This window comes from Lampris incognitus, chromosome 18, assembly GCF_029633865.1.
Source record: "Lampris incognitus isolate fLamInc1 chromosome 18, fLamInc1.hap2, whole genome shotgun sequence".
In the NCBI taxonomy this organism is placed as follows: domain Eukaryota; kingdom Metazoa; phylum Chordata; class Actinopteri; order Lampriformes; family Lampridae; genus Lampris; species Lampris incognitus.
This window is the reverse complement of record NC_079228.1, coordinates 11,466,316-11,478,405: the sequence shown is the minus strand read 5'-3', so window position 1 is coordinate 11,478,405 and position 12,090 is coordinate 11,466,316. Positions and strand designations below refer to the sequence as shown.

The following is a 12,090-nucleotide window of genomic DNA, read 5'->3' as shown; positions in this document are numbered from 1 at the left end:
AGCAGTATGGTTTCATGCCATGAAAGAGCACCACAGATGTGATGTTTGCTTTGAGAATGTTTACTGAGAAGTATAGAGAAGGCCAGAAAGAGTTACATTGTGTCTTTGTGGGTTTAGAGAAAGCATATGACAGGGTGCCAAGAGAGGAGGTGTGGTATTGTATGAGGAAGTCGGGAGTTTCTGGGACGTATGTAGGAGTGGTGCAGGATATGTATGAGGGCAGTGTGACGGTGGTGAGGTGTGTGGTCGGAATGACAGATGGGTTCAAGGTGGCGGTGAGATTACATCAAGGATCGGCTCTGAGCCCTTTCTTGTTTGCACTGGTGATGGACGAGATCAGGCAGGAGTCTCTGTGGACTATGATGTTTGCAGATGACATTGTGATTTCTAGCAAGAGTAGCATGCAGATTGAGGAGAGTCTGGAGAGGTGGAGATATGCACTGGAGAGAAGAGGAATGAAAGTCAGTAGGAGCAAGACAGAATATCTGTGCGTGAATGAGAGGGAGGACAGCGGAAAGGTGAGGATGCAAGGAGCAGAGGTGACGAAGGCATATGAGTTTAAATACTAGGGGTCAACCGTTGAAAGTAATGGGGAGTGCAGAGGAGAGGTGAAGAAGAGAGTGCAGGCAGGGTGGAGTGGGTGGAGAAGAGTGTCAGGAGTGATTTGTGACAGAAGGGTACCAGCAAGAGTTAAAGGGAAGGATGGTTGTGAGACCAGCTACGTTGTATGGTTTGGAGACAGTGACACTGACGAAAAGTCAGGAGGCGGAGCTGGAGGTGGCAGAGTTGAAGATGCTAAAATTTTCGTTGGGAGTGATGAAGAAGGACAGGATTAGGAACGAGTATATTAGAGGGACAGCTCAGGTTGGACGGTTTGGAGACAAAGCAAAAGAGGCAAGATTGAGATGTCTCGGACATGTGTGGAGGAGAGATTTGCTTTCCACACCAAAGAGGTCGAAGAACTCTGGTTTGACTAGTGAGCGATTGCTCTGGTCATCCATTATTGAGAGAAGGATGCTGAATATGGAGCTGCCAGGGAAGAGGAATAGAGGAAGGCCAAAAAGGAGGTTTATGGATTAGGCGAGGGAGGACATGTAGGTGGCTGATGTGACAGAGGAAGATGCAGAGGACAAGAAGAGATGGAAATGGATGATCCACTGTTTCGACCTCTAACAGGAGCAGCCAAACGTTGTAGCAGTGGATTCTGTCAAGATAAATACCCAAATAGTATGTCGGTTAAGAAACTGACTGACACAAAAATGTACACTTAACTTCAATACTATTTTTCAAACAAAATGGCCGCTGACCAACGCCTGTCAACACTGCAGCGCCTCGGTGGTAGTCATGGTGCGTCTGTAACGGCGTCTGTAACCAGACATGTTGGCGATAATCCGAAATCAAGTTTAGACTATTTCTCTGCACCGGAGGACGCTAGTGTGTTTCTAGGATACAGCAACGAACTTCACGAAGGGAATGACGCGACCAACACGCGTCATAAATAGTGACATGACGCGCGCGATCACGCGCACATGACGAGCGGCCATTTTGACCGCTCATGGTGGTTTTAGGTAGCTCTTATCATAACTTTTATACGTGCAACTGATCTAAGACTCGTTTAAAATGCAAATATATGCAATTTTAGGATGATTCAGGGAGCGACAAAACGGTCATAAAGACCGCCTTGGTCGTTCTAGTTTAATGCAGTAGTGAAAGCCAGTTTTTTTTCTCCAGCTTTGTACTATTGCCAAAATAAGTCAATTTCTCTGTCTCAAAGATCTCGAGAAAGTCGTCCACAATCTGGACTAATGCAACTCCATGTATACTGTATTGGGATTATTCAGTCGTCCCTGTCCGACTTGCAACTGGTCCAGAAGGCCGCAGACAGACTCCTGACAGGTACCCGGAAGAGAGACCATATTACCCATATACTTGCCTCTCTCCACTTGCTGCCTGCGCGGTTCCGAACTGATTTTAAGGTTCTGCTGTTTGTTTATAAAGCCCTAAATGGGCTGGCCCCTTCCGATATTGCAGACCTTTTTTTCTGTATGTGGATCCCCCTCCCCTCTTTTTATCCCCAGTTGTCTACCCCCACTCTTCCGAGCCGTCCCGGTCGCTGCTCCACCCCCTCTGCCGATCCGGGGAGGGCTGCAGACTACCACATGTCTCCTGTGATACATGTGGAGTCACCAGCCGCTTATTTTCACCTGCCAGTGAGGAGTTTCATCAGGGGGACGTAGCGCGTGGGAGGATCACGCTATTGCCCCCAGCCCCGCGAAAAGACACCCCGACCGACAAAGGGAGGCGCTAGTGAGGCAACCAGGACACATACCCACATCCATAGGGACGCTCGACTAAGCCGGAGGTAACACGGGGATTCAAACCGGCGATCCCCGTGTTGGTAGGCAACGGAATAGACCGCCACGCCTCCCGACGCCCCCCTTATCGTGGACCTTTTAACCCTCTATTTATTCCACCTCCGGGTCCCTCGGGTCGGCTGATCGAAACCTAAGCTCAGGGGTTGCAGCCCCCAGACTGTGGAACAGCACCCCCCCCCCCACCACACCACACCACCCGTAAGATCTGCCTCCTCCATCCACTCTTTTAAGTCACGGCTCAAATCCTCCTGACGTGGCAGTTTCTGGCTTGCGCCCAAGTCCCCGTGTTGTTTATTCGTGCCTACATAACGTGCCTTGTGGACTGTGTCGGTGTGGTCTGTGCAGCGCTTTGGTCAACGTGGGTTGTCTTTAAATGTGCTCCATGGGTGACTCCGCTTGATTTATATGCTTGGTGTGTCGGCAGTGCTTGGTCCGTCCTGCCACACATGCGTCATTTCGCGTCCGGCATACCTGTGGCAGGTCGGTGGACAGGGCGAGCGGGCGCGGGCAGCAGGCAGCACGTCACGAGATAAGAGATAAGCGGATAAAAGAACTCTGATTCGGCACTTCACACCCTGGGACGGTAAGGAAAACATGAAGCCACTACGTCATATGAGGATCTACTTTTCTTTCTTTCTTTTTTTTTTTTAAAATTTGTTCAAAAGGTCGCCGAGATTGGATTTAAGCCAACGCAGGCAGGCACGGGGAGTCGTCACAGAGGGTTTAGTTGTGTCCCAGTCGTTTATGCCCCGGTTATGGATGCAGACGACCTGCTAACGTGCCAACACTGTTTGCACGGAATTCGTTTTGTGCCCATCTCAAATTTTCCCGAGGAAACGAACAAAAGTCAAAGACACTAGCCCACATCTATTCCGACTGTTCCTCTGGTTTTATGTTGTGTCAGGCTGGCTGGTGGCCAGCTCAGTTTATCGCCTCTGCCGCTTTAGTGTTGTAAACCTGCAAGATAAATAAGATGTTGTAGCTCACGATACATAAGTCTGCATGAAAGAAATCTGGTGTAGTGATCTAGTACATTATTGGCAGACATTGGTCATGTTTTGTAGTCTTCTCGGTATGTTAAATGTTACTTTAAACGGAATAAAACGCCCAACAATACGTACTAATGGGGAGAAAACGCTTCTCCTTCTACTGTACTAGTCGATGGAAAATTGGCCAATTATTTGAACAACAAAGGGCTCCGGTTCTCTTGGGGTTGAGGGATTTGGAAATTTACCCTCCAGGTGATTAAGCGACGGGTCAGAATGACTTACAGGTCGTTCTGTTAGTCACTCTGTGGGCGTTGGTTCATGAAACAGTTGTTAATTTCGCAGGCATCCATCTGCCTCTGTCAGTATGGACCTGGTGTCATGGTGCTCAGCAGCTGGATGGATTTTGTCAAATTGCGGGATCTGAGTGGGAGCATCTGAATGGTTTTTCATGCTCACGAGTGTCCAGTACTATATCTATATCTATATATCTATATCTATATCTATCTATCTATCTATCTATATATATATATATATATATATATATATCTATATATATATATATATATATATATACACACACCTATATATATACCTATATCTATCTATCTATCTATCTATCTATCTATCTATCTATCTATCTATCTATCTATCTATCTATCTATCTATCTATCTATCTATCTATCTATCTATCTATCTATCTATCTATCTATCTATCTATCTATCTATCTATCTATCTATCTGTCTGTCTCTCTGTCTGTCTGTCTGTCTGTTTGTCTATCTATCTGTCTATCTATCTATCTATCTATCTATCTATCTATCTATCTATCTATCTATCTATCTATCTATCTATCTATCTATCTATCTATCTATCTATCTATCTATCTATCTATCTATCTATCTATCTATCTATCTATCTATCTATCTATATATATATATATATAAAGCCAGAATGTATTTTTGTATGTTCGCTTAAAACTCCAGGAATACTCAGTGTAGAACAAAAAGAAAGGTATCTTTAGACTCAGCACTTTGTAAGGATTGCACAGTTCGAAAAATATTTCAAAAACCAAGTAAAACTTTGATTTATTTGCGAAATTTAGTTTATTCTGTGGCGATTTGTGGCGGCGGATGTGCGGCGATTAATATACACACTGGCAAAGAAGGTTGATGAATGGACTGAAAATTATGACATTTGATCATTTTCGTTAATAAGATTCGTTTTTTCGACACTCGTTTATCACATGTATCATATCATAAATCGTCCTATATGTCATCGTAAAGATGAGATCGTGTTGGTTGTTTTGGTGACAACATTTTCTCCGGGCAACACCGGGTACCTCGCCTAGTATTTAAATAATCTACGTATATGTGCATGCAGTGCACCCATTTGTCCTACAGAGGGCTCACCTGCTCCGTTGGAAGCCTATATTCGTTGACTGTCGTTATTAATACGTTCCAGTCATAACAAACCACTGAAAGGTAGACCTCATTCTCGCCTTGATCATTTTGTAAAGTAATAAATCACAAGTATTGCAAGCACTGAGCATTTTCTTGGGTTTTGTCTCTGAGAGTCTCCAAAGACAGAACGGTGATGTCTCTCGAATCTACAAATCAAGGTTCTCAGGAAAGACACTTGATCGACTGATAGACCCAGGTGTAAAACTGCTTAGTTGGAACAAAGACCTGCACCCACACCTGCCCTTTCTAGAGTATCACAATGGCTTTAAAACACTACGAGTTTGGCATACATGCTATTTGCGATAAGGATTTTTATCAAACTTGGAAATGATTCATTCAGACATGATTGGCTCGAAAAGATTACCTTTCCCCATTCCACCGGTTGGAACTCGACACCATGAAAACAACACTTACCTGGTGGAGTAGATGAAGCAGCACCTGATAGTCTGAGTCAAAGAACTGCTGTTTATTGCACTTTTCTGGAAGACATTAAAGCTTTTCCTGGGCATAGGGGATTGAGTGCAATAACCGAAATTCCCCAAAGCATACTAAACGTATGAATTGAATACCAAGATTCATATCTGAGGGTAATTTAATGATTTATTCCAACAATTAATGGTTGTCTTGTTTGTTTGGTCTTGGTGTACCACAGCAAAGGGAAATTAACGAATTGGTTAATTAATTAACCGAGTGGTTATGATGGAAAAAAATAAATGAAATTAACTCAGCAGATTTAGTACTTTTGTCAGTGTATATCTATTGTTATGTCGACAAGTTAGCAGCTTTGTCCAAACAGAAGAGAGATTGAGTTAAAGTTGCTGGTTCAAAGGTTATGGTAGCTATAGCACCCAAAGAACGAGTATTGTACTTGGTTTTACCTGTCCACTTAATTCAAGACAGTTGTAAAATAAGATTCATAAAGGGAAACACAAGTGACAGCACAATCAAGTCTATTGCATTGCAGCAGCCTTTTAGGATAAGACGTTTGTACTTCCACGCAAACCCCACCCAGCAAATATGACTAACTCCACATCCTTCTGCCACGGAGGGAGCAGGAGCTGAGGCCCCAGTGCAGCTGCAGTAAAATGTGGAACAACAGGTTTCCTGGCAGGAAACATGAAGGTATCAGGAACACACAAGGACACATGACGGCCACGGGACACTCTTGACAATCAATAGACTAAACAGTAGGAATTAAATACACAGAAACATGAATAAAAAATCAACAACAGCTCCAGGTTACACGGGCCACGGAGGAAAACTGGACTGGACTCAGGACTGGGATAGGGTTGTCAGGGCGAAGCCATACCTGACACGTAGCGACTGGGCTGGAGTGGCCGGAACCGGGAGCGGCCATGACACCGTCATCCATGAACGAAAGAAAGAACAAAGAAGTCCTCCTCAAAGACAAACCTGGGCTTTGTCTTCCCCCCTCCCCAACTGTATCCGGCCAATTACCCCACTCTTCTGATCGGTCCCGGTTGCTGCTCCACCCCCTCTGCCGATCCGGGGAGGGCTGCAGACTACCACGTGCCTCCTTCGATACATGTGGAGTCGCCAGCCGCTTCTTTTCACCTGACAGTGAGGAGTTTCACCAAGGGGACGTAGCGCGTGGGAGGATCACGCTATTCCCCACCGTTGAAAGATGTGGGGAATCCGTGGCCAAACCCAACACCGAGTGCTAGGAAATTATCAGCAACGGCAGAAAGAAGAGGCCACTTGCTCCAGCTGAAGAGAAAATACCTCGGCTGGTCTCCGAAATGACCTCGAGGTCAGGAAGATCCGGAGGATGTTGCACCTGGGGCACCGCAGGACACTGTTGTGTCCGCTGGAAATGTGCTGAGCTCCTCTGTGGGACACTAAGGAGAGAGGCAGCCCATGCGTTGACCTGGAAGTACCTAGCAAATGGTGTGCTGAAGTCTCACCCAAAGCAACTGCAAGTATTTAGATGAACTAAAGCTACGCATAGGGAATCTCCAAAAATGGCCATTCGGAGACACATTGCAACCATAAGTAGAGAATCTTCTGTGGTTATGAGACAACATATCGTACATCTTATCAATCTAAACCAAAAACAGTTGTCCATTTTACATCTGATATTTGCTAGCTTCTTTAGTCTTTTAGATTGTCCCAAACACTAAAATTGCACTGTAACGCTAATGCAACATGCATCTCAGTTTCCCAACAGTCTGCTTACACTTCAAATGCGTCGTGGCTTTTGTTTTGAAATCCTACAGGTTTTTAAGTCAGCATTTTAAGTTGGCTAATACCTCAGTCTGGCTTGCTATTGCAAATACGAGCTGTGTTCAAAAAATCGAAGGACTCTCTGTAGAAAACATCCTCTGCGGCGTGCGTCCCGTGTACACCAGAGGGCCTATCCCGAGTAGCTGAGCCATGTAGGAGCTGCACCTATGTATGTCAGATGTCCTGCCCACATCCTAATGAGCTCCAATGGGTGGAGAATGTGGAAAGAAACAATGCACAAGGTTTTAGCAGCGGTATGTTTTATCAATTTCCTTTTGAAGGGATTTTTTTTTCCAACTTTCTTTGTTTTTTTTTTGAAATTGTCTGCAGGGGCGCCCGGGAGGCGTGGCGGTCTATTCCGTTGCCTACCAACACGGGGATCGCCGGTTCGGATCCCCGTGTTACCTGTGGCTTGGTCGGAGGTCCCTACAGACACAATTGGCCGTGTCTGCTGGTGGGAAGGTGCATGTGGGTGTGTGTCCTGATCGCTGCACTAGCGCCTCCTCTGGTCGGTCGGGGCGCCTGTTCGGGGGGGGGGGGGGTAGCGTGATCCTCCCACGCGCTACGTCCCCCTGGTGAAACTCCTCACTGTCAGGTGAAAAGAAGCGGCTGGCGACTCCACATGTATCACAGGAGGCTTGTGGTAGTCTGCAGCCCTCCCCGGATCGGCAGAGGGGGTGGAGCAGCGACCGGGGTGACTCAGAAGAGTGGGGTAATTGGCCAATTACAGCTGGAGAGAAAAAGAGCGCGCGCGGGGGGGGGGCAACTCTGCAGCAGGCAGTGCTATCTAGTTTATATCATGATGCTCTGTGCAGGTGGGACTATATAGCTAAGTGAGTTAGTCTTGTTCTACTTTTTGATAGTTGTATGAAAATATGATTTTGTAACAAAATTAATATTTTATTACCAGTTGCGTGATCAATTGGTTAAACGCTCAGTGATCAATTATTATTTTTCTTTCTCTAAACTGGGTATTAAGACACTAGCTGTCATAATCACAACTAACAACCGGTTACAGAAACTAAATTCACATACCCCTCGACACACATACACCGATCGTAGTACTTATTTTTGATGCCCTAATTTAGGAAACACCAACTGCAGTCGTTGGTTATTGCACCAACATCGTTTTTATAAGCCAAGTATTGTGATTCTTTCAACAAATAAAAATTGTGTTTAAAAGTATCTTTAAACACAATTCTACAACAACCACAAATACTCTAATCACTTCAGATCATTGTTTGTGGTAGTCCCCCCCCCCCCACACACACACACATAAAAAGTCACTTGGATTTACAAGTAGGCAAATAACACTACAAAATCTACAAGTGGGTGAAATGCACGTTGTGGTGAATGAACTACAGTGGGAACTGTGTGCTGTCACAACTTTTATACCACACAGCTCTTCAGCCAAAAACGTGTTGGCAACTTGACAACTGCCTCAATAAAACACACGAGGCAGTGTAAATTTTTGCCTAAAGTTGAATGTTTTAGCTCGCTTTCCTCCAACCATAGCTGTCAGTGTCTTTGTCAGTACATGAAACAGGATATCTAGCTTCATAGTTTAACACGTTTCTTGGTATTGTTCTTGGTCCCCATCCAAAGACACAAATACCTTTGTGTTTGTTTTTAAAAGAGAACGTAACCACTCATGTTAGCCTGTTTCTGTTAAAAGAAAAAAACAACAACAATATAAATAGGTGTAGAGGACAGAGATGGAGGTGTCCATGTATAAAAGATATAAAAGGGTGTAGATGTGGAGGACAGTGATGGAGGTGTCCATGTATAAAAGATATAAAAGGGTGTAGATGTAGAGGGCAGTGGTGGTGGTGTCCATGTATAATGGGATGTAGATGTAGAGGAGAGTGATGGAGGTGTCCATGTATAATGGGATGTAGATGTAGAGGACAGTGATGGAGGTGTCCATGTATAATGGGATGTAGATGTAGAGGGCAGTGGTGGTGGTGTCCATGTATAATGGGATGTAGATGTAGAGGACAGTGATGGAGGTGTCCATGTATAATGGGATGTAGATGTAGAGGACAGTGATGGAGGTGTCCATGTATAAAAGGATGTAGATGTAGAGGACAGTGATGGAGGTGTGTGTTACAGATGGAAGGTAGTAGTGGTGTAGAGGAGCATCTCGCTCCAGCTTCTCATAGTTGAATCAGCTAAACTCATATCTTATTGGCTTGATGCACCGGACTCCACGTGTTTCAGCAACGTCAACTTCTCATCCATGCCTCTGATCTTGAACGTAGCGCTCACTTCTTCGTTCCTCTTCCGGTGTTTTTTAGTCGCTCCCAAGGACCACCGCAGCATGTTCATCTCTGCTCCCTGTAATGCAGATTCTAGCCTCATGGCGTGGCGTGGGGTGCGAGTCTCCATGAATACTGGGATGGCGCCCAGCGCTGTACCTGTGCCCCCGTCCGCAGGGTTGGTGGTTGTGTCAGGGAGGGCATCCGGCGTAACGTTTTGCCAAATCAGTATGCGGACTGATTTATTTACTTCCATGCTTGTGGCTGATTTGGCCCCACACGTCGACCACATGGCTGGGGCCCTCTATAGCAGTCTGGTCGCCTTTGTCTAGACGTGTCTAGATGTGTTCAAGAGCCATTGGTTAAAAGCTTGTTAGATGCAAACATCCCTGAGCATCGGTTTTATTAGTGTCGTGTCACTGTTGATAATCAGTGATACCGAAGTGATTGAGTTTTCAAATGTATTTTATATCAAATATATATTATATCTATGATATTATACATGAGCGTAGGCTGCTGATTATTCAACAAAACTCTGTATAGAAGCGAGACATACCTGTTGTTCATACATGCTTGCCTCCAATGTCCTGTTGTTCCATTCATTTCTTGCGGGGTTTGTTTTGTTTTTTTTGTTTGTTTTTTTTTGTGTGTGACGTCTGCAAGTGCTAGAAGCTGCTGTGTACTGTAGCCAAATTCCTCGTGTGCATAGATAGGCACACTTGGCCAATAAAGTTGATTCTGATTCTGATGCAGAAATAGATTTTAGATGATCAAGTTTGCCCACATGGGGTGCTAGCCCATTTCAACACCAGCCTCTTAACGCTTAACTTTATCAAGCACTACAGTTTGTGTATACCTGTAAGAAATTATCTGTTTTGGCTGCTTACTAGAACGACCATGGGCGGTCAAAATGGCCGCCACTGTTTTTAAACTTTATATTCTGTCAAGATAAATAGCCAGCTGAGATATTAATGCAGCATAAAATAATGATAATAGAGTGATTTCTGCTGGGTCATTATTGTATAATAGTAGCCAGGCCTTTTGTTTTGTCACATGTTACAGTAAATTAAATTGTGTTTCGTTGTTACATATATGCTTGACATTTATCCCCATATTCCTGAATCACTTCTTACGTTTGTGTCTCCCAACAACGTCTGTCCACAGAGTGTCCCTGCTGTCCATCAAAGAACCAGGATGGCCGAATTTTTGTCTTACAAGAAAAAACAGGTCCTTGTGCTTCTTGTAGGGCTCACCACCGCATGTGTGTTTTTGGAAAGACAGACGTCATTGGGTTTATCCCAGTTTTTTTCGTTTCTCTCTTCCACTTCAAGTCCTTGTGCCTGTGACAGGTGCTCAGCAGAGGATCACCCGTGGTTTCTGAAACGCTTTAACAAATCAGTTAATCCCTTTTTGACAAGAGAGAACAACCTTTCAGCAGAAGTCTATGACTGGTGGAAGGTAAATATTATTTAAATTGTTTACCTGAGCTTTCCTAACATGGCTTATCATTAATTCTATCAGCTACTAAATAATATCATAACCTGATAATTAAACGTCTGAAATGTGTTACAATCTTTAATTCATTGAATAAATGGAATTGTGTGCAAACAAACTGAGTTATTTAATTCTAATCTGCTAATCTGATATAGTTTATTATTATTATTACCAATATTATTATTTTTATTTTTACTATTATTATTATTATTATTACTGTTATTACTTATTGTTATTATTATTACTAATAATATTATTATTATTACTATTATTATTGTTGTTGTTGTTACTGTTATTCGTTATTATATCATTACTATTATTACTGTTATTACTATATCATGATTATTATTATTGTTATTATTTCTGTTGTTATTATTATTACTGTTATTACTTATTGTTATTATTATTACTATTATTATTGTTGTTTTTGTTATTACTTATTATTATTATTATTACTGTTATTACTATATCCTGATTACTATTATTATTATCATCATTATTATTATCATTATTATGAATTCTGTTACCCGTTGGGATTAAAGTCACAATTCTTCTTTGGTCTGTTTTTCAGAATTTACAGTCAGATAAAAGCAACTTATCAACATACACAAAATTAGTGGAGGAGGTGTTTGACTTCTTCCCCATCGGTTACAGCCTTGTGGACCGCCCGTCCGATCGCTGCAGGGCTTGTGCTGTGGTAGGGAACTCTGGAAACCTGAGGGGCTCCCACTATGGATCTCTGATTGACATTCATGATGTCGTCATCAGGTTGGTCACAGGCCACAGATTTCAAGGACAGACCCACTGTAATCTTACTTTTGGCTCAAATCTACCTTTGCTTCCCTCTTACAGAAAAAATGAAAATAGCCTTTAGAGGAAAACAATGATAATAATCAAATGTGAACTTATATATTCAATGCCCCTCAGGTGTTGTTTCTAGTGTGTGCTTCAGAGGTGGCCCAAGGAGATGTCTTGTAAATCTCCTAAGGCCATTTTCTATAGATGCTGCTATGTGATGACGTCACTCTGTCAGTTATGATTCCGCCATGTTGGTTTGTCACTCTTACTCCGGGGCGAGCCCCTGCTGACTTTGTTCTGGGCCCGGTAGAAAAACTACACCTCACTAGTGTGGAAAAGAAGACTGTGGTAATGTTCATACTGCTGTTGCTTTTCTCACCTGTGTTTTAAGAAACTGCCCCCTGCATCCAGGTGGCGTGGCGGTCTGTTCCGTTGCCTACCAACACGGGGATCGCCAGTTCGAATCCCCGTGTT

General features: G+C 43.6%; 1 protein-coding gene across 1 annotated transcript in view; it reads left to right on the top strand.

Moving 5' to 3' along the window:
- Positions 1 to 10,659: 10,659 nt before the first annotated feature.
- LOC130128328 (CMP-N-acetylneuraminate-beta-galactosamide-alpha-2,3-sialyltransferase 1-like) overlaps positions 10,660 to 12,090 on the top strand; it is a gene marked incomplete at its 5' end in the record, with an annotated part of 10,939 nt that continues 9,508 nt past the window's right edge. The window contains 2 exons of the mRNA XM_056297961.1: positions 10,660 to 10,782; positions 11,390 to 11,586. Coding sequence (XP_056153936.1) covers positions 10,660 to 10,782; positions 11,390 to 11,586 — 320 coding nt within the window. The remainder of the gene's footprint in view (positions 10,783 to 11,389; positions 11,587 to 12,090) is intronic.